Source organism: Numenius arquata, chromosome Z (genome assembly GCF_964106895.1).
Source record: "Numenius arquata chromosome Z, bNumArq3.hap1.1, whole genome shotgun sequence".
Classification (NCBI taxonomy): Eukaryota; Metazoa; Chordata; class Aves; order Charadriiformes; family Scolopacidae; genus Numenius; species Numenius arquata.
The window spans coordinates 34,442,282-34,470,243 of record NC_133616.1 but is presented as its reverse complement, the minus strand read 5'-3'; the positions used below and the strand labels follow the sequence as shown (position 1 = coordinate 34,470,243).

Here is a 27,962-nt window from a genome sequence, read left to right as displayed (position 1 = left end):
AAAAATCTAAAAATGTGAAGTCAGCACAGCATTGTCATTTGAGGGCTTGCCTCTGTTTTCCTTCAAGCTATCTGCAATACCGTGGTTGATCTCAGAAGTTGAACTGAGAAGCCTCATGCTTGGCAATGACACATTTCTTCACTCTCATTCTATTTGAGCAAATCAAGTCCAAAGCAGAATATATGTATCTTGTTTTTTAATTTTGAGGACACAGACATCTATTGTATTGAGAAATAATGGAGCTAACCACAAAACATAGACTACCACTTTCAGTTTCTTGAGTTTTTACTTTTTCTCCACATTTGATGTTGATCAAGGCTGGACAAGACAGATCCACGGGAACATGGCTTGGAAGAGCAGAACCTTATTGGACTATTTATCTCAAAATGAACCAAACCAACATATATTGACTGCTGCATATACTAGTTTTAATCCTTCAGAATGTGTAAAATAAATAGGGAACCTGTACTATACCTGGCAAACATTAGTTTCTTCGGTAAGGGAATTTCATGCTTTACTGGCAGTAGGAACACAGACATGGCAAGATGGGACACTTCTATATGATATGCAAGTATCAATATGTCTTTCACTATCTGTAAACTGGAATTACATGTTCATTAATCTGTTAAAGTGTCCAGTTCAATTCCATTTCTTTTATTCTTATTTGTTCTTTACTGCAGAAGTATAAAATTTTGTTTCTTTATGTTACTGAAGCAATTAAAAGGAAAATCTGTCTCCTAATCTTCTGCACAAAAGCATGGGCCAGGGGACTCGCAAAGCCAGAAGCTTTCCACACAGCAGTTTGGTTTTGTTCTTGTTTTTCTTCTTAGATGCTTCCAATATGAATAACTAGTTGTAGCTCTCAACTGTACCAGTAGGTACAAAAATGTTAAAGCATCCTCTTACTTGTACAACAGGAAACAAAGAGACAGTAGGGAAACACTTTCTCTTAGTAATAATATTTGTAAAACCAAACTAAATGTTAAGGATGAGGTTGTGCATACAAAAGCAAACAAGGCACGCCTTCTAGCATGTTGCTTGCTGTAAAATGTTTCACCAGTGCCCTCTAAATCCCTCAAAATTTCAAGATAAAAACTGTAAAGACTTTAAATTACATTTTTAAAATAATTGCTGCAGAATTCTAATGTCAACTATTAGAATTGGATATTTTTAACGTGGGATGCCTCTTTCGTTTTTTTACAGATGCAGGCTGTGCCTGCCTTTAAAACACCAGGTTCAATGAAAATTAATGGAATGAAGCACAAAAATGAAATACTCTTATGCAGAGCTTCCAGTATTGGAATACATCACTGCAAGACAGCAATGAAGCCTAGAATTTAAAATCATAATTAGACATGAAGGATGAGAACATTCAAGAAGAAAGAAACCTCACACAGAAAAGTTTACAATACTTTATATTCCAAGTGAAGATAGCTTAACAGAATCAAGTATCATTGCTTACAAAGGGAAAATTATTTTGAGGTATTTTCAAGATTCAGATTTAAGGCTCAATAAGAACAGTATCTTTGGAAATGCCAAACCTGGTAGTCAAGAAAATTTACTACAACATATATTTATCAGAAGGAATTTTATTGCCAACAAACCAAAATTGTTGCTCTCGTTCCCTGATATCTTATTATAAAGTTAAAGCTTTTTCTTCACCACTTCTAAAGACCTGTAAATACAGCATTGTAAAAAATTAAAACAACAACAACAAAAAAGAATTGCAACAATAAATTAAAAAAAAAAAAAGAAAACGTAAGGAGGAGGAAAGCCCAACCCACCAAGGAGAAAATGTATTAGAAGCAAAAGAACAGTTACGAAGTGGAAAAAAAGTATCATATTATGTTTTTCTTCCAAGAGAAGTTTGAGAAGTTTCCACATGAAATAAAATAGCAGCAAAGAAAAAGGATAAGTACAAGTGCATTTGTGTCCCATTGGAACTTTTTTTTATTAACCAAAACAGTAGTACTCATCAGAATCAATTTTGGGATGCTTATGCAGAGGCTGCGAGTCCTCCATAATAGAAGAATCACTGAACTGGTCCATATCTGAAGGGGTTTGGTGACCAGGGACATCATCTACTAAGGTGTCCAAGTAACTCCCCACTGATATTCCATCCAGTCCATCACTACAGTCTTGTAAACTGTTGCAGCTGCCGTGGAGGGAGGTCTCCTGACTTTCCAGCAAGCTGCACAGGCTACCACTCAAACTGCTGCCTCTGCTTGCAACGGCCTTCTCTTCAATCATCCACTTGATTGATTCAATACTTTCATTGATGATGAGTAGCTGACGCATAAGCTTCACATCAGTGGCTCGGAGATTAACCTACAAGGCAAAAGTGATTAAAAACATTACTCATTTTCGTCAAAATCAAACTCTAAATAGCAGCTGCAAGCAATGAGTGGCTTAAAAAACCCACACAAAACCCCCACCTTTCACATCTAGGACAAATCTATTTACATAATTAGTAAAAAAAAAAAAAAAAGTATTGTTATACTAATACTTTCACTGAAGTTCAAGTGAGAACCTGATCAGGCTACATAAAGGTCCATTAAAAGGAATGCTAGTCAATGACAACACTTATACACACACTAGTACAACGCTATTTAGATGAGAAACATAGCTGCTATGACAATTCTTGGAGATATCTTTCCATTATTCAGAGAAGCAAGACACAAACCCATTTCCATTTACAATTACTGTAAGCTAGTTAGCAGATCCAGGCAGCTAAGCATTCACCCCAAATTATCCTTATTATGGCTACTTGGGTAACCTAAAATTTTCAGATGTGCACCATTTGGAAAAAGGCTTGTGGACTTACTTTTATTCACACTACTCCTGAATTTTTGTTGCAAGCTGCTGTATGAATGTCTGAGAGTTGAATATTGAACTTTCAAATTATTTAACCCCATATTAGATGAAGATGGGGAGTTCACAGTCAACCACTTATTACAGAATAACACAAAGAATGACAATTTGCAAAAAATAACTAAATAAAAAATACACATTCAGCACAAAGACCTACTTTCCAACTTAATTGTGTAAGTCGGCGCCTACACACAGGAGCGCTAATGGTAAAGCATAGTGGAATATTACGGTGCCACATTTCACAGGTATATTTAAGTTAACTGACTTCATCTTTTTGTTAACAGACAAACTTTATAAGCCACAGTTTTACTCAAAATTTCCACAATGAAATGACACAAAAATGTGAAGCCTAAAGGTTTTATTTGTTGCTTCTTTCTTTTCACCTGAAACATCACAAATGTTGGCAAAAAAAAATTTGTGTGACCTTCTATTCATCACATGAAACAAGTGAAAATTCTGAAAAGGCAGTCTGACAAATGAGTTGACCATAGTATCAAGTGTGGAGAGCCAGAAGCTACTTCTATCCATACTGTGAAAAGATAATGCTAGTTTGTGACCTAATCAACTCTCCAGCCCTTTCAAGCAGCACCTCACCACTACCAATGTTTGACATCACAACAGACACACTTCCAGTCTCATCACTCCCACAGTAAGACCTCTGCCTAGATGAACCTTTGTCATAGTGCCAACATAGGGCATGCATGTTTAAAACCACTGGAAAAAAAAGATGCCAGTCATTTTAGATTAACTCAGAGAAATACCATGTCTAGCATGTAATTTGTGTCACATGTTCTTACATCCTTTAACTGATACTACGTGCAGATATGTCACTGCTTTAATACATACATTCAGAAAATACTTTGTATAAAATTTGAGTGTACTTCTCTACAAAAATATGTGTGCCATAGTGTTTGATATATACACATATATTATGTGCTTTTCTTTCAGGAAGTACTAAAATCTTAACTTTCAGATTATTAATTCAAAAAAGGTAGTACATTATATTGAAAATCTGAATGTCTTCACTCAACTGAGAAATAAGGAAGAAAACTTGTAAGATCTGTTATGCCAGACAAGAGACATTTTATGCTATACTCCAAGTCCACAATTATTATACAGAAATATAGAACCTGTATTGTTTATTCACAATGTTCTGGAATGGTATCACTATTCTCAGGAAGCAAAGACTGTATTGTGTTTTGCCAACAGTACAAATTGTTGAACAACGGTTCTTTCCATACTCAGATGCCATCTTCTCAACATCCTAAATTACACTTGCCTGGTACAGTTGTTCAAAAACTTATTTTAATGTATTTTTATTCTGTCAGATACTACAGAAGATTTTACTGGCTCTGGCTAGGATGCTTCACAGCAGTCAGTATGGTGCTGTGCTCTGTATTTGTGACTAAAACAGTGTTTCAGCTGCTGCTGAACAGTGATTGCACAGCATCAAGGCCTCTTCTGTTTTTCACTCTGCACTCTGAGCGAATAGGCTGGGGTTGGGAAAAATGTCTGGAGAGGACAGAGCTGGGACAGTTGACTAGAACTGACCAAAGGGATATTCCCTGTCATGTTGTGCTCAGCAATAAAAAACGTGGGTTTGCTTTGCTAGTAGCAGACTGTCTACGTAACTCTCATATGTATTCCCAGTCTCTTTCCCCAGTTCTCAGAATGACTTGTGAATTATCTTCAGTCACATATCACAGGATTTAACATAGCTAACCTTGGACTGTGCAAAATAGCTTTACTATTTACACTTTTAACAATACTGCCTATCTATCATTGTTCAGATGTGAGGTTCTGAAAACAGATTGACCATTTTGTAGCCCTCCTGCTCAAGCCAGTTCCTCTACTCCTACCCATAAATCACTATAAACCATTTGCTCAGCAACTAGGCTGTCATGAAAACAGTAAATTACCCACCTTCTGAACTGCAACTACAGACTTCAGCAACTTGCTGAATATAAGCAAGCTTGGAGACAGCAAATTTCCCAAGAGGCTGATTAAGGAAATGTTTCGCAGAGCTAGCACCAATATGCCTCTAATGAAACAGTCCCTTTTAGATAAAGTAGAGATCTCATATATTTTGGATTCAACTCACAGGAAATAATTTTTTTTGCTCTAAATACACCCACAGCTTCAGCATTTCTGTGGAACAGCCTTACTGGGAATAATTCTTTGCATTCCTGTGTACTTGAGTCCTCCTCCAAGCTACCATGTCATCTCAACTCTCCCGTATCAAAATTGGGCTTTTCCTATAGCAAACATTAAAAAGTAGTCCACCAAGTGTCACCTTTCTGTAACATGGTTTACTTCATCATCTGCTTGATAACATAAAAATGTCACTACGGCATTTCTTGCCTCTTACCTGCTTTAGTCCAGACACAACCACATTAGTTTGTACTTGTGTAGGTGTAACCCATGTAACTGTTGGAGTAAAGAAGTCAGTTCTGAGACAGTTCAACTAAAGGGACTAAACACTTTAAGATCTCACCATGTTTGACAGCTCTGTTCCTCATGCACAGTAACCGGTGCATTTCAGATATACTCTAAACAGAGTGTATCATAGCTAATGTAGGTGTATCAGAACAGTTTCTACAGCTGCTCTTGGAGTTAAGGTAGAGCACAGCACCACCATAGCTATCAGTCCTCAGGGAAAACTTGTGGCGTACAGAGGAAAAGAATTGTGACAAGAGAGCAAAAAAGAAATTCTGGTTACAAGATAGCTTTTATAACTTTTTGCATAGTTTGTATAATCACAATAGTGCAGATTGCCAGGAAGGATCAAAAATGTTTAACATTAAAGAGCTAGTCATGGCAACAGAAAATAATGAAATTAAAGTTACAGTATCTTTCAAGTAACACAGTCTCGTAGCATAGGTGGACAGAACAGACTGGCATTCCAACACAACCAGATCTTCAGTCTGAAAGGGATAAATGGCCTAAGAACCTGTCTGTGCTTCCCTCCCTCTCATACTGGTTCTTCTAACATGGTATTTTTTTCCTTACACAACTACCCTTGCTTGTGGTCTTCCACAATAACATGTGCTATATTGTCGTAACTTACTCAAGAGATTGTATATACACACAAACATACCTATGAAGTGGGATATCAAAAAGTAAGGCAGGGTCTTTTTCTTTCCCAATAAAATACCAAAATATCAAGAGGAAATGGCCTCAAGCTGCACCAGAAAAAATTTTTACACTGGAAGTGTTACCAAGCATTGGAACAGGCTGCCCAGGGAAGTTGTTGAATTGCTGTCCCTGGAGGTATTCAAAAGCTGGGCAGACATGGTGCGGAGGGACATGGTTTAGTGGTGTTTTTGGCAGTGCTGGGTTGATGGTTGGACTTCATGATCTGAAAGGTCCTTTCCAACCTAGACAATTCTATGATTCTTTGAACATATATGCATACACAGTTATATCCAAATATGCATGTTATTTTTATATATACTGTGTTTTTAAAAGAAGACTTGACTAGGTCAATGGTTTTAGAATAGAACTCTTAATGATCAGGGCTGTTAACAAAGACAATTTTCGCTTCCTGGCAGTCACCCAAAATAGTGCATTAGCTGTCCCTAGTCTGGTCACTTTGCTTTTGGATCAAAGTTGCACTTGCACTCTGCCTACGGGCAGAATGGACTTGTGTTTTGCTGCTCCATGTTCTGCAGACTTTGCTTCCAGTTGCCTCCAAACACAGTGGATTCCCTTCCTCTCCAAAAATGACAATGCTAAACATTCTGTTCAATATATCATTTTAATCAGTCACAGTTGTATGCAACTCTAGTTTCTTTCTGCTAATCTAAAAGAAAGTAATCTCTTTCTTTTAGATTTCTGGGGCCACATCCTGCTGCTGCTGCTTCTTCTTTAAATTACAGGAAGTCTGCAGGGATATTAATGGTAACCATAAAATGTGGTCTGAGGAAAAGATAATCCTAAGTTTATTTAAACAATATTAGTTTCATTTTTCCTCAACACCTTTATGTTCTGTGCTGTAAAGAGCCCACTAGTAAAAGGGAAGGAAATAAGTGAGCACGAATAACAAGATATTTCCTTCAAGAGAAACCTTTTAGCCAGAGCACAGTGAAATAAGTCACCACAAGATACCAAATCTAAAACTCAAGTTAATGGATTCGGGGAGCTATTTAGGTCACTCAGCTCAAAAGCTCTGCTCTGTACAGGATCTTGAGCAGGACTCAAACACTGTTCTAGGGTTGGCCACTATGGAATCTGTGTTTCTAAACGAGCATCATTTTGGACAGATATTCCACAATAAATAAATGTTGGATGGAAACAGCAGCAAAACACAGGACTTGACTGAAAGCTGCTCAGAGGTTCAGTACGTGAGCAGTCCTGCAGAAGAGAATTAGCACGTGAAGAGGTTATATCAAATGGGCACTGGACTCAACTCCATCTGTTGTTAAACACTGCCATACCCATCTCTATCACCCATTTTAGAAACAGAATTTCAAACCAGTAGAATCTTTCCATGCCAAACAGGTACGTGTGACCACTACAGTTCAGAAGTATTAATGCTACTGCTGTTTTCCTGTTTCTAGGGTGTGTCAGAGACAGCTTTCCACTTTTCATTCAGTTTCTCCTTTCTCCCATGTCATTCAGGATAAATAGCTTTATGGTTACCCGATTATGTCTACCTCTCCTTTCTTTTTTTAAGGCAGATTACATCAGTTTTCTATGGAATAATGAATTCCATGAATTCATTTGGGATTCCACAAACAAACAACAATGACAAAAGTAAAAAATCTAACAATCAATGCCCAAATAATAATTTGGTTTGAATTCCAAAAACTCTCTTTCTTCACAAAAGCTAAGCTTACTCCACCTTCTTCTGGTGTTACTTTTGCTATTACAAACACTGAGTAACATTTTTTAAAGCAACTAAGAAAATTAATTCCCCAGGATAAAGGTGAGTGTGTGAAAACTAAAATAAACATTGGTTGGCAATGTTGAATTATTTGAGTCTTATGAAGATACAAATTTAGTAAGCACATAAAAAAGATATAAAACTCATCAATAAAACCCGATCAACCAATTCTGTGAGACAATATACATAACAAGCTAAAAAGATCATGAGCAACCTCTTCAAAGTCCAAAACTGGAGTCACTGAGCCAAGACATTTATAACAGGGCTGAGTGTGGTTACACACAGGATTTGTTTATTAAGCAACCACCATAAAGCATGAAGCATGCCACTTGAAGGTCAGCAAGCTCAGAAAGATATTACAATAGCTTCTCAACGCCAGTCACGTAAAATAAATGCTTTTTTCCATTTAACATGTCTGAAATAAAACCACAAATGACAGATAAGGGACACATGTCCGCTTCTTAAACACACAGGATGATTAATAGGCTGTGCATGAGCCCTGTCCTACTTTAATTAGTACATATACATGTGCGTGACTTTAAACCTCTTGCCTACTTCAAAACTGTTTCACTGATTCAGGATGTTTGCATTGGTTTCTTCATATAATTAAGCCACTTAGGGCAATGGGATTTCAGAATCAAGATGAAAAATCAGAATGCCTAGAGTGACTTCTGAATTTGAACGTGATCTTCAGCATTATGTCTCAAAAAGCCAGAGAGCTTTTATGTGACAGAGCGTAAGAACACAGGTCTACTATCCTTAGCTGGAAGGGATCATCTACGAACAGGTGGAACCGCAACTGCTTGTGGGAATGCTCCACATCCACTCCACCACACAGTCAACTAGCTTGGAGTAATTCAGGCACTACAATAATTCAAGCTAACCCAATCAACCCGACACTGTATGTGAACGCTCTCATTTCTTCAGTTTCTTTATATGCATAAACAATGGGGGTGGTGACTAAAGCCTGGCACAGATGAGACTGTCAGTGAGTCGAGGTAGGTGCTCCAGTGTTCATCATTATGCCACGAGTGTCTGACTGTGATTTACCACACTGATTTAGGAAAATTAAATTTCAGTCAACAGTGATATATGTAGATCAACAGCTTTTTGCGCATCTGGTTTCTTTCACCATGGACTTGTGTTATAATGTATTACTGAAACACTTTCCCTTTTCTTTACATGTTTTTTAGGCTTGTGGTAATCTTCAGACAGTGAGGGAGCACATACAAAAGCTACATGTACAAAAGCTAAATTTCTGTGACCCCTCTGTTGATTTGTAGTTGCAGTTTGCTGATCTAGTTTATTTCTGCAAATTGAGCAAGTTACACTGCCCCTTCTCAGCAGCACTTCTATAATGAGTCAGAATAAAAGCATTGTGGCAGGATACAGAAGCAGTCTTGATGGCTTACTTTTTGCCTTCTTTTGCAAAAGAGATTATTTATACTCTTGTTTTTCTTGGAGACTCCAAAATTGTTAAAATCCTCATAGCAGATTTTTAGGCAGAATTCATTACAATCTTTGAAGTCCCAGCTCTTCAGTAGTTGAGCAGTCATTAAGTCTTCAGTTTCTGTTTGCGCCCTTGACCTTGCTAGTTTTAAAAGAAGCCCTAGCCTAATTATGCCATTGTTTCAACCTGCTGCAGTTCCAGTGCTTTTGCGCACCAAATGCTTATGATAAATATTTCTACAGGTCCTTCTGTAAAATTTGGCAGCAACATAACATAGCTTTGTGAACTGTGTTTTTTAACTAGGAAGGAGAGAGACAGCGTGATTCAACATCAGCCAGAAAAGGATTCTCCTTCTGTAAGCAGAGCTTACCAAACATCCATTGGCTAAAGCAAGGAAGTGGGCAGGTCAGCTCTGAACCACCACAGGAATAATCAGGAGGCACAGCAACTTCATGAGGGAGCCAGTTAGCTCAGTAAGCAACGAGTGTAAATAACTTAATGAACAGGTTTCAAGGACATTCTTTGCAAATATATGATCAAAATATTATGCTAGTATGGCTATCATCTGGAATAGGAAATTACAGCATTGGTGATTTACATTTCTCTTACAATGCAGTATATTAATATGTTAATTTTATACATACTAATTGATCTCCTTCAGACTTGACAGGAAAATACATACCACCAAGTTGTGCAATTGTTTAATTAAATTATCTCTGTAATAAAAAAGGCGCATATCAAGGCCTTCTTCTACCTCCTTGAAATGTGGATGATCCATTTCTGCAGAGTATCTGTGGGTAGCCTGCCGCTTGGATTAATACCTAGTAAAATCTCAATGATTTGAATTAATCATTCGCTCACGAGGGTACAATTTTTATTGTTTTTTTAACAGTATACTATTTGAGGTATCTTGTATGCTTAAGTGTAATAAAATTCTCAGGGGAAAAATCTTTTTGTTTGGTTGATTGGTTTAGTTTTATGGTCATGTTTTTATTTTACTGTGAAAAAGAAGAAACAATTTAAATACCTACTAGGTAGATATGATGATGATTATCAGAGAGAAACATGCTATACACCAGAGAGCAAGTAGCGGGATAAAAATAAAAGGTTGGTTAGTTAAGTCGCTATTTCATCACCTCCTGCATAAATAAAATAACTGCTAAATCATCTCTTCAAATACAGAAGCACGACAGAATTCAGAGAGAAACATCCAGCCTCAGAAGGACAACTGAATATAAAAGAAAGGTCCTGGTTATTTTAAAACTTAGTTGAATGAACATGAAAGGGACCAGTGAAGAAATTCAGGGGTCTGAGAAGAGTAAAAAGCTTCTAATACTATGGAAAGTTTTTACTGGACATTTCAAAATATCCCATACTGTTCTCATAAAAGCAGCATCTGACCTTAGAAACCTATCTGCTACGACAGAGGTGAAAATGTCCAGAAAAATCCATACTATGGACCCACACATGTTGACAGACAAGATAATGCCACAGCAAACAGTCAGGTCAATACGCAGCAGTAACAATCAGCTGTGTGTGTCAGAAAGTGTTACAGCAGATGGACGATCACAGCATCATTATAATGTGTTCTGGACACCAGCCACCACACAGGCTGGATGTGTCTTCATCACCAACATGAGACAGCACCGGGGCTCAACAGCGTTTCTACGTTTTGTTTTTTTTTTCAATGGATTTGACTCTCTCTCTTATTTATGCTTGTCTTGACCAAAACATACTCTTAAAAAAAAAAAAAAAGAAAACTGGATAAAATATACGTTCATTTCTGAATTAGGTTTGGTTAATAAGCACTCCAAACCTGCTCATCTCTTGAAAATTAATCAGTTTTATTACTGGCACTATGTAAGTATGCTCAAAAGCATAGAACTGACACAGAAGTGAGAGAAGATCATGTGTTTTGCTTACAGGTATGTCCAAAGTTTGAAAATATTGCTTTTACTGAGACAGCAGTGATCCTCACCTCATTATTATTTTTAAAAGAAAAAAAAAAAAAACAACAAAAAAACCTGACTTGTTTCATTAAGTCAGAACTGAGACATGACAATATTACTACTGGAGGCAAATCTGCACTTACTTGAAATTCAAGTCTGCTTTTGCAATACCACTGGAGAGACATATAAGATAAAAAAAAAAAAAAAAACAAATCTTTTTTCTGAATCTTCCCAGAATTCAAAATGGGATTCTATTTGTAATAGTTCTGTGGCACTGGAGATGGGCCAGATGGTCACGTTAAAAGCATATTTTTAATCTAACAACCAAATCTTTACTGATGGCACACTCCCATCCTATTGACTGAAGGTTTATCTGAGTAAGAATAAAAAGGAACTTCAAGACAGTCTTATTATTATAAGTGATCACATGTCCTCTTAGAACCACTTTACTAGAGTTAGAAAGTGATATGCTGATCACTGGGTTTTTTTTTCCTATGAAAAAGTTATGAACATCATGTTTTGTTGCTAAATCTTTTAAAACTTTTTGAATAAAAATGAGTCAATATATTATTAAATAAGGTTTGGGGTTTTTTTCCTTAAACTTAACCTGTGTACTATTTGAAGCTGCATGTCTTTCAGATTCAGCCTTACTTTTAAGTGAAAAACTTCATCCAAGTCTCCCCATTAGTGTAATCATCATACATAGGCTTTGTGCCCATCTGAATGTACTAGCAAATTTGAGATCTTTCAGAAAAAATGGAGCGAAGTTGACTATTTTGAGTCTTTCAATCAAAAGTACCTTTCCAAGCTTCCAGATATCTATAGATAGTTAGCTACTTTCGTTCTTTCTTGCCCACTAAGAAAGTATCAAACAGCTAGCAGCCTACCTGCATCTGGGGTCTCCAGATTTAAAAAGCCAGAAGCAAACAAGAGGCCAGAACCATTTTTAGCAAGCTGAAAGGCTGAATTTGGCCAACACAACTAGCCAAGCAGGCTGCTGCAGGCTATCCTAGCTGTAGCTTTTGAGCCCTTTTGGCTCAAAAAGCCAAGAGCCTCTTTGGCTCCTACAGAACACACTGCAGTAATCCATTCTGGGGGTCACAAGGCACGATTATCCAGGTAATAAAGTGAAAGTATACATTAAAAATTAAATAAACAGAAATCTTATGCTTCTAGCAGTAATCAGTCATGACCTATAAATTTCAGAGCAAAACTGGTCACTGCAGGTACGAGTCTTTCCATCTTATTCGATCCCTCCTTTGACCCAGAACCATCATCCACACCATGTGGTGCAGACATCAGCTTCTCCTACACCACTCTAGCTGATGTCCTATTGCTCTTTTCATATCTAAACCTGCTCTTAGCAAAGATTTCTACATAACAGGCTACCGGAGCAGTGCGGCTTGATCCTAGTTGAGCAAAGAATATTAATCATAACTATTAATGCAGTTATCAGAGAGGGAAGGAATCAAGGCCATTGGTTACATTTGCCATTTCTCCTTCTACTGAGGAAATACTAGCTACTAAGGCAGCTGGGGAGCAGAAATAAGGTGCAAGACTTACAACAGATGTCTAGGAAAAGACAAACATGGCCTTTGCCAATAATCAAGCGTGACTTGGGAAACAGAAGAACCAGACAAGGAAATCTGGGACACAACAGAGTTCATTGAATTTGACATTGAATTTGAAAAGTGCTGGTTAGGTCTCTTTTGAAGTGATTTTGTCATTAAATTTCAACACAGTACAAATTAATAAAAAATAAGAAGAGAAATGACAGAAGCTTAAGTGTCATGTCATTGTTTGGGTTGCACTTCTTTTTCCTCTGAAATGCGAGGAGTCCCAATCTGCACAGGTGAATGCATAACCAGCTAAGTGAATTTGATGGTCACTGTGAGCTCCCTCATCTGCCTATGGGTAAAACAGCAACTGTGCCTCCACTCCATTGCTCCAGCCACAGCAACTACAGCTAGGTGCTAACGAAGGAATAAGTAAATTTCATGGGCATTTCAAGTTGAAGAAAATTACTGTTGCTTTGGCATGCTAGTAGTACTGCCCTTCTCTTGCAAAGAGGCTTTCTCCTCTACTGTTGCAGGATTTACAGTTTTTCCTACAAACCCTGTAACGCTAGGAACCTGCCACAGGCCACTGCTTGAGAACAAACTATTTCAGTGTATGGGCACAATTCTCCCACGACATATGGATAGCCCATTAGAGGTTACAGTGGTTGAAGTGGCCTTATGAAGGCAAAATGCATTTGCATTCATGGATTGGGAAAAGTAATCTAAAAATTACTCCTCTGGCTTCATGTTTGCTCCTCTGATAACTGTACAGTTTTGAGAAGACTAGAACAATAGTCTGAAGTCAGAGTTTACAAAGACTTCCTGAATGACTTAAAATCATAGAATCATGGAATGGTTAGAGCTGGAAGGGACCTAAAAAATCATCTACTTCCAACCCCCCTACCATGGGTAGTGACACCTCCTACTAGACCAGGTTACTCAAAGCCCCATCCAGCTTGGTCTTGAACACTGCCAGGGATGGGGCATCCATGGCAACCTGTTCCAGTGCCTCACCACCCTCACAATAAAGAATTTCTTCCTAGTACCTAATCTAAATCTCTCCTCTTTCAGTTTAAAACTGTTACCCCTTGTCCTATCACTACTGTCCCGGTTTGAAGTAAAACAGAACCAATTTTCTGTTCAGTAATTTTACATCTTGCTCATGGCTTAGATGGGTATACTCTCCACTGGGTTAAAAACTGGCTGGAGGGCCGGGCCCAGAGAGTGGTGGTGAATGGAGTGAAGTCCAATTGGCGACCGGTCACGAGTGGTGTCCCACAGGGCTCGGTACTGGGGCCGGTTCTCTTCAACATCTTTATCAATGATCTGGACGAGGGGATCGAATGCACCCTCAGCAAATTTGCAGATGACACCAAGTTGAGTGGGAGTGTTGATCTGCTGGAGGGTAGAGAGGCTTTGCAGAGGGATCTAGACAGGTTGGCTGGATGGGCTGAGACCAACGGGATGAGGTTCAATAAGGCCAAGTGCCGGGTCCTGCACTTGGCTCACAACAACCCCAGGCAGCGCTACAGGCTTGGGGCAGAGTGGCTGGAGAGCTGCCTGGCAGAAAAGGACCTGAGGGTGTTGGTCGACTGTCAGCTGAACATGAGCCAGCAGTGTGCCCAGGTGGCCAAAAAGGCCAACAGCATCCTGGCCTGTATCAAGAACAGTGTGGTGAGTAGGACCCGAGAGGTGATCGTCCCCCTGTACTCGGCACTGGTGAGATCCCACCTCGAGTACTGTGTCCAGTTTTGGGCCCCCTACCACAGGAAAGACATTGAGGTGCTGGAGCGGGTCCAGAGAAGGGCAACGAAACTGGTGAGGGGTCTGGAGCACAAGTCTTACGAGGAGAGGCTGAGGGAGCTGAGAGAGGGGGGGTTGTTCAGTCTGGGGAAGAGGAGACTGAGGAGAGACCTTATTGCTCTCTACAACTACCTGAAAGGAGGCTGTAGAGAGGCGGGGGTCAGTCTCTTCTCCCAAGTTACAGATGATAGGACAAGGGGTAATGGCCTCAAGTTACGCCAGGGGAAGTTCAGGTTAGATATTAGGAAATATTTCTTTACTGAAAGGGTTATCAGGCATTGGAATGGGCTGCCCAGGGAGGTGGTTGAGGCACCATCCCTGGAGGCATTCAAGAGAGGAGTTGACATGGTGCTTGGGGATATGGATTAGTGTTGGGTGGTGTGGTGGTGTGTGTGTGGGTTGTGTGTGGTGTGTTGTGTGTGTGTGGTGGTGTGGTTTTTTTTTTTTTTGGTTGGACTAGATGATCTTAAAGGGTCCCTTCCAACCTAGGTGATTCTGTGATTCTGTGATTCTGTGATCTTAGCTAGGCCTCTTCTAATTCTCTGAAATTAACGGCATATTGTGGAGAAAACTGCTCATTCTCAGAATAATAAGACCAATGTTTGTGCTACATGCCAAGGAATGGTATGCAGACAGGCCCTTGCTTATACTTATTGCTATAACAACCAACGTCAGCCAATTTCGTTATTTGCCCCATTAGAGGGTCGGAAATGGAAAAATGTAGCGGGGTCACATCTCTGGGGAGGAGTGGACAGGACAGGTGATCCAAAACTGATCAACTGGGGTATTCCATCCCATCTGCCCCATGCTCAGTACAAAAGCTGAGGGATCAAAGGGTCAACTCTCTTTCTTTGATGGTCGACGTCCGAAGAGGACTCTGTCTGTTCATCTGCCTTTGATCCCGATCTGTGTGTTCTTGACTCCAGAGCTGGAACCCAGTTCGCATCTGTCGCTGAGTCCAGCCTGGGACTTCCCCAGTGCCTGCCGGTGACGTGACTGTCATCCTGGGAGCTTGATACGGTTTTGTATATATTGTATCTATTTAATTATTTTCTTCTTTCTTATTTTAATATTAATTCTTCATTAAAGTAGTTTAGTTAATTCTAAACTTCTAAATCTCCTTATCTCTTCCTCTCCTCTCTTTTGGGGGGGCGGGGGGAGGAGAGGGAGGGGGAAGGGCCATCTGTCAGTCTGGTTTCGGTAAATTCTGCCGAAACCTCGACAGATTTATTGGCGCCCAACACTCCCTGATAAAGAGTCCCTCTCCATCTCTCCTGTAGGCCCCCTTTAGGTACTGGAAGGCCGCTATAAGGTATCTCTGGAGCCTTCTCTTCTGCAGGCTAAACAAGCCCAACTCTCTCAGCCTGTCTTCATAGGAGAGGTGCTCCAGCCAGGTCCATGTCCTTCTTATGTTGGAGGGACCAGAGCTGGACACAGTACTCCAGGTGGGGTCTCATGAGAGTGCAGCAAAGGGGTAGAACCACCTCCCTTGACCTGCTGTCCAACTTCTTGAGTTGTCATGTTTTTGCACAGACCCATCCAAAATCTGTTAGTCAGAAAAACCTTCCTACCCAAGGAAAGGATTCTTCAGTATCAAACTACATAGAAACACTACACTGCCACTGTTGATCCTGTACTTTGTTCTAAACACACATAGTTTGGCTTTGCTCAACAGAGAAATGGTCTGTATTGGCAGCCAAACTTAGAGAACTAATTCAGGGTTTTGATGTGGCTGGAACAGGCCTTCTCCAGGCACCCTTCCAAACTTACATGTTAATCTCATCCCAGGAAGGACACTAGATATTCACTAGTTTTCTGAAGAGGTGGCAAACCAATGCAGATCTTATTTCTGCTTACATAGAAATACTTCACAATTTCCTCCTTGCTGTCAGGGCTGTTTTTCCTAATCATTTATAATTACTGGAAGAGTCAAGGTCAGAATCTAAAGCTTGTAAATTAAAATATCTTTTCAGCAAACACTTAATACTAAGAGTTGTGTCCAATGTTTACTATGTTTCATAAGCACTTATCAGAGTTACAGAAAGCAGTGCAACCATTTCAAATAGAACAGTTCTTTTAACCAGTGGAGATTCTGTAGGAAGACAGGAAAAAAAAAAAAAAAAAAACACCTCAGAAAAATGCAAAGCAACAGAGCTGCTCTACTTTTGTTTCTACCTTGGGGTAAAAATGTGGGGGCCTGGAAACACTCAAAACATTTGTTACATTATAATTCTTGGATGTCTGCTTCCTTCTGTATCTAGAGAGAGGTAGGTTGCATGTCCAAAGCAGCAATGCAGCAAAATGACTCTTCTTCTGGAAGCATTTTAGTCATGAACGCAGCTGGTACCTAACAACAGTGAACAAAATTACAAATTAAACCAGTGAAGTGTTTATAGAACCTGAAACTCCCAGTAGTTAAACAGCAATTTAGCATTGCTTTACAGGCACTAAATGCTTTCACTTCACCTGGCACGACACCCAGCAGGGCCATACAGTACTGCAAGTGGTTTATTTTACAGCATGGCAAATGAAACATTCAGATAACTTCTCCTAGCAGCTTAGTTAGTTTGTGTTTCCTCTTAATTAACAAATGTGTCATACCATTCCCTTGACAAAACCTAAGTATTAAGAAATGCCAGGTTGGTGGGGAGGGAGGAGAAGAATTAGATTGCAGAGAGCCAGGGCTGCATAGCTGTGCCAGTATTGCTCTTTGTGTTTATGTAAGATCTGGAGAGTTTGCATATTCTGACAAAACAGAGTAGCTAACTTTAACGCTTGAGATATATATACTCTCTTGTGTCGTCTCCTAATCTCCTCTTATGGAAGGAGGGAAACCTCCCTTGGAGCAACTTCGAGGGGGGGAATCCTCAGACACGTTTTATTCCAACATGCTCATCTGCAAGTATGCAGAAGGACTCACCACTGGAAGACAGCACAGGATATTTCTGAAATAACTGACCATCTGAATATGTTTCTAGATTTGAAAAATCTTGAGCAGTGTTGCTTATACCTTTCAAAGCTATAACACAAGATGGCTTACAGACCCTCTGGATGTATTTTGGCCACTTGCTTTGGTCACTCTCCAGACCAGGGTTCCTTCCATCTGGTTATTATGAACACTGCCCCGACAATCAAGCATTTCTTGAAGCTTGCAAACTGCTCAGGTATGTGGCTGAACAGCTTTTCATAACCCGTTAAAGAGAACACCTCAGGATGTACCTACGGGGCCTACTGGTCACTTTGGACACAACCCAGCTCTCACTAGAGACACAAACAGACGAGGAAAGACATCCATTGACATCTAATTTGTAAAACTGATGACAAAGAGAAAGCATGTTAAAAGCTGCGAAAAAGAAGGAAGATTACTTCAGTAAGTATAGCTAAAATCTTTCTCCAAACCACATCATCCAATACTGGTTACTTTACAAAAAAGAGTCCAGACATGTTACAGGCACAGCCCTTAGCAATGTTTTAATTTGACAGAAGTCACTATGTTGGTGTGATACTGGATTAAGTATCCTAGTCAGACACCTATCTACAGGAAAACAAATAGTAATACCATGTGGATTACAGTGCAACTGTTTCAATGGACTCAAAAAAAAATATTGTCTTTCTCACTATAGGTTTTACTCCTAGCACAGCTATAGCTTGCTGTAGACTGAAAATAAGAGCATACTTGGCTCTAAGGATATGAATACCATTTGTATACTCACATGGCTCTGTGCATCATGGTACGGAGTACGATCAAGTTCAGAAAGCAACTTGCCCTCGGGGCAAGGCTTACTACTTCATAATCAGCATTACTATGGTGAGCACAGGCACAGAAAGTTTCCCAGCTAGATGTGTTTGTAGCCATTCAGCTGATAAAGGAAGAGCCCTCACAGTGATATCCTTAACTGCAAAGTACAGACACGCAGGAATTTTTTTTTTGTGTACATTAAAGAAACATCATTATTTTAATTATTAATGTCCTTCTTGGCTTTTATTGCAGCCATATACTTCAGAAGAAATATTTCAACCTCTTCCTCAAACTCTGAAGCTGTCAGTCCTATCCATTTCTCCCTCCAATCCTTCTCCAGTCCTTGAACAACTTATCCTGTCTGCCACAAAAAAGTTAGCATTTTCCTTAGTTGGCTGAAAAGACCAAGATTCACAGGTATAAAATTCTTAGTACCATGATTCTCTTTTGGAATTAACTGACGTTATCCAATGACAAGGATGATACTTCAAAACTGTGCTTCAAAACAACTACAGTACTTACAAGGCCACAGGACAGCAAGCTAGAACAGCTTAAGTGATCAAAATACATCCAGACTTCCCTAACAAGAAAATTAAATATATGAAAGTCCTACAGAGTTTGGGGTAGGGTTTTTTTGGTTTTTGGTCCCTCCCACGGCCCACGCATTCAGTAAAACAATTGTCCAAAACTGGGCAATCTTGCTTTTCAGAATTGCTGTTGATGGACACCCTCACACTTCAGTACAAATTCAAGCTTCTCCTGCTTCCTTCTTTACTTGCTTTGAACAGCTGCAATTAAAAGTTTCTTCACCATTGTAAATAATGTAATAGCTTTCAGACAAGCCTGCAAAAAGCCATCTTTGTTGCAGTTATTTTAGAGCTATAATTGGTCAAGCTACTTGTGAGTCATCACAGCTTATACAGTCAACATTTTCCTATATATCTCCAGTACACAAGGTTTGCATTCACAAAAACAAAACCTAAAATTTCAAGCACTGCCTGTTACCTGTGTTTTCAAAAGAATTTAAAAATATCTATACAGAAAATTACAGACAGTGTAGGGGACAGATCCTCTGATTTCAGGTGGCCTTCGTGGTTGCTATTTGCTATCCAAATAGTTACAGACTTCTCAAATTAAGAAACTAAATGATACACTGATGCCACCTAAGGCTCCACTAGATACCCATACTGGTGTGGAATGAGAACTGGTAAGTGGGTGGTCGAAGCCACAATTCAACACAGAGAACAACTGGCATGAAGGCAAAAATTAATCCATCACGGCTAAATGCTCTAACTAGCAGCCCCACTTACGAGAGTGAGGGCTGGAAAACAAAAGCTACAAGTCTGCCTCCTTATCAAAAAACGTCCCCTTTCATTACGAGATTGCCCATAATTTTCTGTTCAGAGCTCTTCATCTTTACAAAAAGCAATCTGAGAATCATCTTTTGGAACTGCTTACATGTAAGATTCCCAAATTCCATGGTTATAAATGCAGGTGAAAAACCAAGAGAAAAATTGCACTGAATTTAATTAAATTCCAATTGCTTTTCAAGATCTCAGATCCTCTGCCTTTTTACTCCTGTAACTTCATCCTCATTTGCTCCAGATTCTAGTTTCCAGCCTCTCTTCCAGGACACAGACAGAAATGAAACATGTAGGAAATGAGCCGTGTCCACTGTGGAAAGTTTACGAGGTTTACAGCTCAAAGGCAGAGAACAGACAAAGGATCTTATAACCTTTAAAAAAAAGTAATTGAAAATGTATTCTTTAACAATCTACTGTTAGGAAAAAAAATAGTATTGAAGAGTAGAAATGCAGTTCTTGGCCATCACCTCTGCTCAATATATGTATTTGGTATTATGCATTTCAAGTTTTTCCTGCTCACACACAAAAGGTTTATTTGTCACACACAAAATAATTATTGTTAGCTGTAAGTATAGACAAAAAACAAAGTATCCACACAAAATGTCAATGATCAAAGGGCTGGAGAACCTGCCTTATGAGGAAGGGCTGAAGGAGTCAGGCCTTTTCTCCCTGGATAAGAGAAGTCTCGGGCGTCTATCACAGTATTCCAGTATTTAAAGCGTTGCTGCAAAGAGGACAGAGGCTCTCTCTTCATGAGGAGCCATGTGGAGAAGACGAGGGGCAACAGGTACAAGTTGCACCAGGAGAGGTTTCATCTTGATACAAAAAATACTTTTTTATAGTGAGGGCAATCAGTCACTGGAACAACCTCCCCATGGATGTGGTGGAGTCCCCACCACTTGAGGTTTTCAAGATGCGATTGGATAGAGTGTTCAATAATGTCATCCAGGCTCCATGAAAGGTTGAACCAGATGATCTTTTGATGTCCCTTCCAGCCTAGGCTATGTTATGAAAATCATACTGTTCTCCTGATTTCATCAGAGAGTTTGTAATCTGTTTGCTAAAAGCTATTATAAGTCACTTAAACTGTAGAGCTCTGTGCAGAAGGGGTTTAGTCTTCATGTCTTTCATTACAAATTGTCAGCAATCAGACTTCAAAAAGCAACTTCAAAACCAAAATGTTTCCTCTACTCTTGAAACAAAGCAATCAGGAAAGAAACATAATGAAATGATAATGAAATATGATATGAAAAATGAAATATGATATGAAAAATGATAATGAAATAAAGAATGGCAAAAGTGTCACTATACATGGGCAGTCTAACTGGAAGTCTTGAATGAAGTATTCCTGACACTGCCGTGATGATTCATACATGAGACAGAAGCACTTGTACTGAAGTATTTCACACTGATGCTGCTAGGTAAGGCATCAGCAATGTTTCACAGGCTCTTGGTCAAGCAGTAGCTATGTAAGCAATGTAAGCACATACTCACCTGTACTTCCTGGGGACTTAAACCCTTCAGTGGCTGCTAAATGACAATGGCCACAAGCATTGAGTGCAACATGCAGATGTTTCACAATTCAAATCCTTTGCCAGGCACTAGGTCAGATTTGCTAGTCAACAGATATGTTTAAATATGCTCTAATTTAAAGAACCTTGTTCATCTCATCCTTCCAAAGATTGTCTGAAAAGATGGAAAACTTGGCAAAGTTCTGGTAGTCTAAATAGGTTGCAAATTTTTCTTGCTAGATTTGATTATTTTCCCTAAGGATCAACCTACAAATCCCTTTTAACCCAAATATCCTGATATCACTGCCCAATCCGCACATTACAAACTCCTCTACCACACCATGCAAATCAGAAGGTATGAAGGAGAGAACTCGTTAGCAAGATCCAAGATTACCAGCTTTTTCAATGAACTTCAGGAGTTTTATGGAAATAAGTTCATTTCTATTTCTGTATGCCTTCTACTTCTAAGAAGAGCCTCACTTTAGGAATTCACTGAATAACTGCTCGCTAAGAAACCAAGGTTAATCAAACCCTCCTACACAGGCTTGAGGCTTAGCCACTAGTAATTTTATATTTAAGATTTTATCTTCAATCAAGTTTTTAAGCAAAAATTCCAATTAATCTAATAGAAACCAGCATCTGATACACAGCTTTGCGCTGCTGACTAGACACACTGAACCAGATCTTGGCTTCAATTAAGTCAATTGATGTTATCATACAAAACAGTGAATGTAGCAGCCTGTACCTACAGCATGTGTTAAAGAGATGTTTCAAGTCACAGTTGTTGACTTCTTAAAAAAGGTCCTTTAAAGAAACTAATAAAGGCAGACCCCCCACAACTGCGGATCTAATAAATCTAAGCAAATCTGAAGTTGTTCAAACTCTTTAAGAGCCAGTAGAATACAGTTGCAGCAGCTCTGCCCTCCAACCTGCCACCTTCATTTACATGCTATGTGTATGTTAAAAAAAAAAAACAAAAAAACCCCCCAAAAAAACCAGACGGACTGGCACCATAATGATCATATTTGCCTTAATTCCAATCAGTAAAATGTACTTTAACTCTGCTTAATTTTGTCAGGGCTTCATGTTAATTAGCCTTTTAAAGATAGTTACACTAAAATAGAACTAGGAGAGCAAAAGGGGAGAAAACTCAACTGAGAGAGCACAAGAATATGCCTCTTTCTCAAATAGTTTTAACCTAAATTTGACACAGTCAAGCTTCTTGGCAATAGAATCGTTTCCATTTCTTTATCCCTTCACCCTAAAAACTGCTGCACTCAGAATACTCAGTTTGGCCTTCAGAGTCATTAAAAATATTTGATCCTCAACAGTGTTCACTGGAAGGAATCTCATGTACAAGTCCTAGCACTGACATTTACCCCATTACTTCCAAGACACAGTTTACCTTTTCTGCCTGAGATATTTTTATGCAAAGCATGCCATTTTTTTTATTGCATGTAATGCAGACTATACTCTGTTTAACTTTTTTAGCTTTCAAAGAGGCAACAAAAAGTTGATTTGGGGAACTTTTGAAGCAAATGAAAAAAAACACCGCACACTCTCTTTCTTCAGGTGTTTCGGAAAATCTCGCTTTGAGTAAGCCCAGAACTTGTGAAGGAGAAGTAAGACTTCTGAAGCTGTATAATTTCAGGCTGCAGAATGGACCTCTCTGATTACTTACTGCAGGGTGTGGCTGTCAAAGACACATGTATTGAATGGTGACGTCACGAGCATTATACACCAGAAGCAGGGCTGCAGCTTTAAAGGGTTGTCATTAATACCTCAATGGCAGTTTCCATGTAAAATACCACATGAGGAAAGAGTTTAACATTAACATTGTGACAAATTTCATATTGAATCAAGGGCACATCGGCTAGTAGGAGGTACTCATCACATCCTTGGCTGACCAGAGCACAGCACTTTGACCCACATTGGCAATTATCTTACTTCTCCTGTTACTTGATGGCTTTATGCCTCAAAGGTTTTCAGGATCCAACAGAGTGTCCCTCATGGCCTTGGTGGGGAAAACTGAAGGTAAAGAAGGGGAAGAAGGCCTGGACAACCAGGTCCATATTTCAAGAAAGATACTGCATGGTGCTTTGTGTGTGATTCCAGTGACCACCAGCAAAATCAGGCTTGAGGGGAAAATAAACATACACTAGGAACAGCAAAAGGATCTGAAGAAGCAAGATGCAAGCCTCAAGGCCTTTAGCCAGCAGATGTACAGTTGCCACACACACACAGACCACTGATCTGTCAGGTGCTATAAGTTACAGTCAAAACCAGCATTTCCAAGTCAAATATTGACACAACAATATGTTTATCTCTTAACATTCCCCTGCAGCAGATCACACAGGAGAGGTAATCACTTCCACCATTTCATTTATGCTCTTCCAGCCCAAGCACATGTCAGCTTGATAAGAGTTCTCAAAGCTTCACTTCTCTTCCTCAGAAGTATCCAGTCCAATAGATATCACTGCTTCATTCTGAAGCAAGGTAAGCATTAGCTTCTCAGACACAAGATGGATGGAAAAACAGAAAATCAATTTCTTTGGAAGGACAAAATGTGCACTGACAGGAAAGGAGATGGCCCTCCAGTTTTAAGTGACCAAAAACTTCCACCTACTTCCACTCCTATACGTTTGAATTTACTCTGGTCACTGGAAAGATTACATGCTGCCTGAGCTAAGGCTTGGTGTCTACTCCCAAGCATTACAAATGCTTCAGGTGCTTCCTTGTTCTTTACTGTTAGGGGCCAAACAACAGGATGTTGGGGGAACACAGAGGTATTTTGTAGAAGCTACGAGCTGGAAAGAGAGGAGAAAATGTAAACAGTAAAGTACATCCTCAGCAGTCAAGTACTTTGGGATCACCATGATTTAAACACAATGATAAGTCAAAACATACTAAGTCATTATCTATGAAATTGCTTTGTTTGTCAGATTTAGTTCAGATTTGTCAACACAGGCAAAGTCATTGTGACAAACAATAGCTGTGGGAAAGGACAGAAGTTGAGCTGCATAATTGCACAATTTGTATAAAGCCAAGTTTAAAAAAAAAACCCACAGAAAATAGCCACATCTGTCCAAAATATCTTCATTAACAAAAACAAGAATACAAGAAGATAATGAAAACAGTACTGCTCAGCATCAAAGATCAAGATGTCAGCACAGTAACGAGTATGAAGTTTTTTGTATGTGACCAGAAAAGAGCCTGAATATTGTTGCTTTGTAAACACTCAAAAAAAGTTTGTCTCAAGTCTGAAGCAAGCAAAAAAAGCACAGATGTGTCTACGCAAAGTTCAGTAAGTGGGCTGCAGAAGCTGCTTTCACAGCACTACTAGAAAAAGATAGCTTGATGGATGACACTTGGTTTTCTGAACTTCTACTCTTTTTTATTTTTTGCATCTGTTTACTACTGCAGCAGCTAAAAACTACTTTCTACATCTTTAAGGCCTCTTAGGCCTTGCAGGGAAGCCAAAGAATAATATGTTACAAAGAGGTATGAAATAATAAATGAGATAGAAATTTTGGCTCTGTTTTAGGAACGATGTGCAGAAAAAGAAATATAGAAAGAACCAACATGGTTTTTACTTAATATTGTTCTTACATTAATCAGTGACCTGTACAAGGCCACAAAGAAAACTGCACAGGGGAAAGTGACAGATTAAGAACCTGAAGAAACCTTAAGGACAGGCGAAAATCCTTAAGTCGCTGAAGAGAGTATAAGAAAACCCTGGGAAGATAGTTGACTTTCATATTCTGCATTACAGAAGGCAGCTGAAAGCATTAAAAAGATGCAGACAGAGTACCAATACTTCACCTTTTAAAAATAGTCATTATATTGGTGGTTTAATGGGCATGCCCAGACTAGAAGTCAAACAGGAAGAGGTGTGTAACAGAACTGCCCTTAGTTAGCATGAGCAAAGAGTTCAGATGTGAAAGTCAGTCAGTCATTGAAGTGACAAAGAACAGGAGAGGTCAAGGATGTTGGGACTAAAACACATTCATGCTGAGGGCAGGGAGGAAAAAGAGGGAAACTCGATGGCAGAAGGAAGAAGAGGCAAACTAAAGACTGTGACATGAAACTTGCAGGTGTAAAGTAGGTGAACTGACCAACTTGAAAGAAACAGGTGATGCGGGCAAGTCACCTCCCCCCTTAACCTAACCCAGGCCTAACTGTCATGACGTGTCTAGGAAGTCATGCCAAGAACTCTGGTTACGTTATCTGTTTCCTTTGCAGTCTGACATCCCTAACAGTTTTACATTATAAGCTACCTGCAGGTCACTCTACAACCATTGTGCAAGCTTAAAATTCAAAATTCAACATGACACATGTGACAACGTGGAACTTCACGTTAAAACTGAAATTCACAGTGATCACTAACATACATTGACAATTTGATTTGTAGGGTCTCAAACTGTATGAAGCCATACAATAGCAAGGGCAATTTATAAACTACCTTTCAAGATTAAGGTCATCATCTTGACTGTTAACTCGCAGAATATTCTTGTTTCCCTTTTTCCCCTAGACACCTTTTTCTTTAAAAACTCATACAAACCCACCCACCTTTTGCTTATGTATATGTAAGGTTGCAGAGGGACGGATGGCATGGTGTTATACTTGTTCAAATAGGATGAGACTGCTTTGTTTGCTGTAAACGGCTGAGTTCCAAGATAGTTGCATAAAGTCATCTCAACACGTTGCCAGCAAAATCCTCATCCCAACAAGATCAAATTCCATACTGTTTTCAAATAAGCTTAGCGGCAAGAGCTATGGAAAGAACTGCTACCAAAAAGAGTCTTTTGGGACCTCACATAACAATTACACTCTAATAAAAAATGGAAGCCAACTATGCTTGCACATCTGAAGTACGCTATATCGTCAGGATCGTATCTGCTGAGTGTTCACTAGTTGCTTGCTCATTTGCTTGCAAAGTGTGGGGTTTTTTTTGGTTTACCTTAAAAAGAACAAAGCCAGTTTTACGGCATCATCAGAAAATAAATTTATTGAGATGGTGACATACAAAGTAGGACAAGTATCTGCATTAAGACAGTAAAGAAATCAGAAGTTCTGAACCATAGAGAGCAGAGTCCCATCACAGACCACTGGCAAAAAACCCTCTTGGCCACATTATAGTTGTTTGTTCAAGAGCTACTGTGCATCTTCTGCACAGCCTGTTTGGAACTAAGTAAGTCTCTGAAGACCTGTGTCCAGAAATTGACTACCAGGCCAAATTTTCAGACCCAAACCATCCAGTGTCGCTTTAGGTATTACTCCTCAGCAGGAAACAGGTGCGATGCAGAAGATGCATTTACACCAGAGAAAGATCAGTGCATTATTTTGTTTATTGGTACACCTGCTTTCAGTACTTTTAAGGAGCTGACAGCGGAGCAGTAGCCAGCCGCCAGTCTGGCGACCTGCCACCCGGCTAGAAAAAAAAAAACAAACACAAAAAAACCAAAGAGCCGTCAAGTGGCAGTCCCTCCTGGCCATTGGGCCACCAACCTCCTCCTCCTCCTCCTCACCTGGCCGCTAGCACAGAGGTCGCAGCCCCCCTGCTGCCACGCCAGGGGAGGGAAGCACCACCTCCCCGCGGCCGGGCCGGCTGGCAGGGCGGGCTGAAAGCTGGTCCCCGTGCCCGGCCGACCCTGCAGGGGACCGCTGCCCACGGCGGGCCGGTGCCGCCGGGAGGGAAAGGGCTGCAGAGCCCCCCCCAAGCGCTGCCGCAGGGCCCCTCGGCCGGCGCCCGGCTACTCACCATCTCCTGCCTCAGGAGGTGAAGTTTCGTCTCCAGCCTGGCCAGGGCGGCGGCGCGGCGGCGGCGGGGGCCGGGGGCCGCGGCGGGGCCGCGGGCGGGCGCGGCGTCGGCAGCAGCGGGGCGTCCCGGGGGCTCCTCCCCGCGCAAGGGCCGCGCCAGGCTCTCGGGCACTTTGCGCCCCATTTTCTGCTCGACGTCGCGGAGGTCTGGCGGGGCGCCGGCCTCCATGGCTGGCCCCGCAAGGGCCCGCGCCGGCGGGCACTACCCGCGGCCGCCCGGTCGCTGCAGGGGCGCGGAGGTGCGGTAATCCGCGGCAGCGCCGGGGCCGGCGGCCGAGCCGCGCAGGTCACCCGCCGCAGACATGGGGATCACCCGGGCGAACCAGTCCCCCCTCCCGCCCTTCCCCGGCCCTCCTTTGCCACCGGGTGGAAAGACAAAAGCAGGCGGGCTGGGGCGAGGGAGAAAAACTCTCCCTAAGCCCAGGAAAGGGGGGACGCGGCCCCCGACCCTGCTCCGGCGTGACCGCGATGCGGTCTGGCAGCTGCCGCCTGCCCACACCGAGACCCGAGTCATCGCGCTCTCGGCCGGCCGCAACTTTAAAGGCCGCTGGCAGGTGGAAGAGGCGCGGTGCGGCCCGCCTACCGTAATGCCTAGAAAAGAGGCGCGACACGGCGGCGGCGGCGGCGGCGGCGGCGGCGGGGCGCCCCCGCCCGGCGGGGAGTGTGGTCCCCCCCCCGCCCCGGCAGCAGCCGGTCAGGGCTTGGAAAGCTTGGAAAGCTTTGCCCCGCTTGTTCCTGCGGGGAAAAAGGAGAGGGAGAGGGAGAAGGAGCGGGAGGAGAAAGGGAAGGGGAACGGGAAGGAAAAGGAGAAGGGGAAAAAGAGAGGGGGAAGAGGAAGGGGAAAAAGAGAGAGGGAAGGGGAAGAGGAGCGGGCAAGGGAGAGGAGAGGAGAGGAGAGGAGAGGAGAGGAGAGGAGAGGAAAAAGAGAAAAAGAGAAAAAGAGAAAAAGAAAAAAGAATAAGTGAAAAAAAAAAAAAAAAAAAGAAAAGAATTGTTAAAAAAAGGTACTGT

The 27,962-nt window shown here is 40.8% G+C and overlaps 1 protein-coding gene across 1 annotated transcript; it reads right to left on the bottom strand.

Moving 5' to 3' along the window:
* Nucleotides 1-1,953: 1,953 nt before the first annotated feature.
* LURAP1L (leucine rich adaptor protein 1 like) lies at nt 1,954-27,465 on the bottom strand. The gene is given in 4 exon segments (XM_074166770.1): nt 1,954-2,328; nt 26,893-27,150; nt 27,152-27,453; nt 27,456-27,465. Coding segments are annotated over 4 exon segments (945 nt in total).
* Nucleotides 27,466-27,962: the final 497 nt, after the last annotated feature.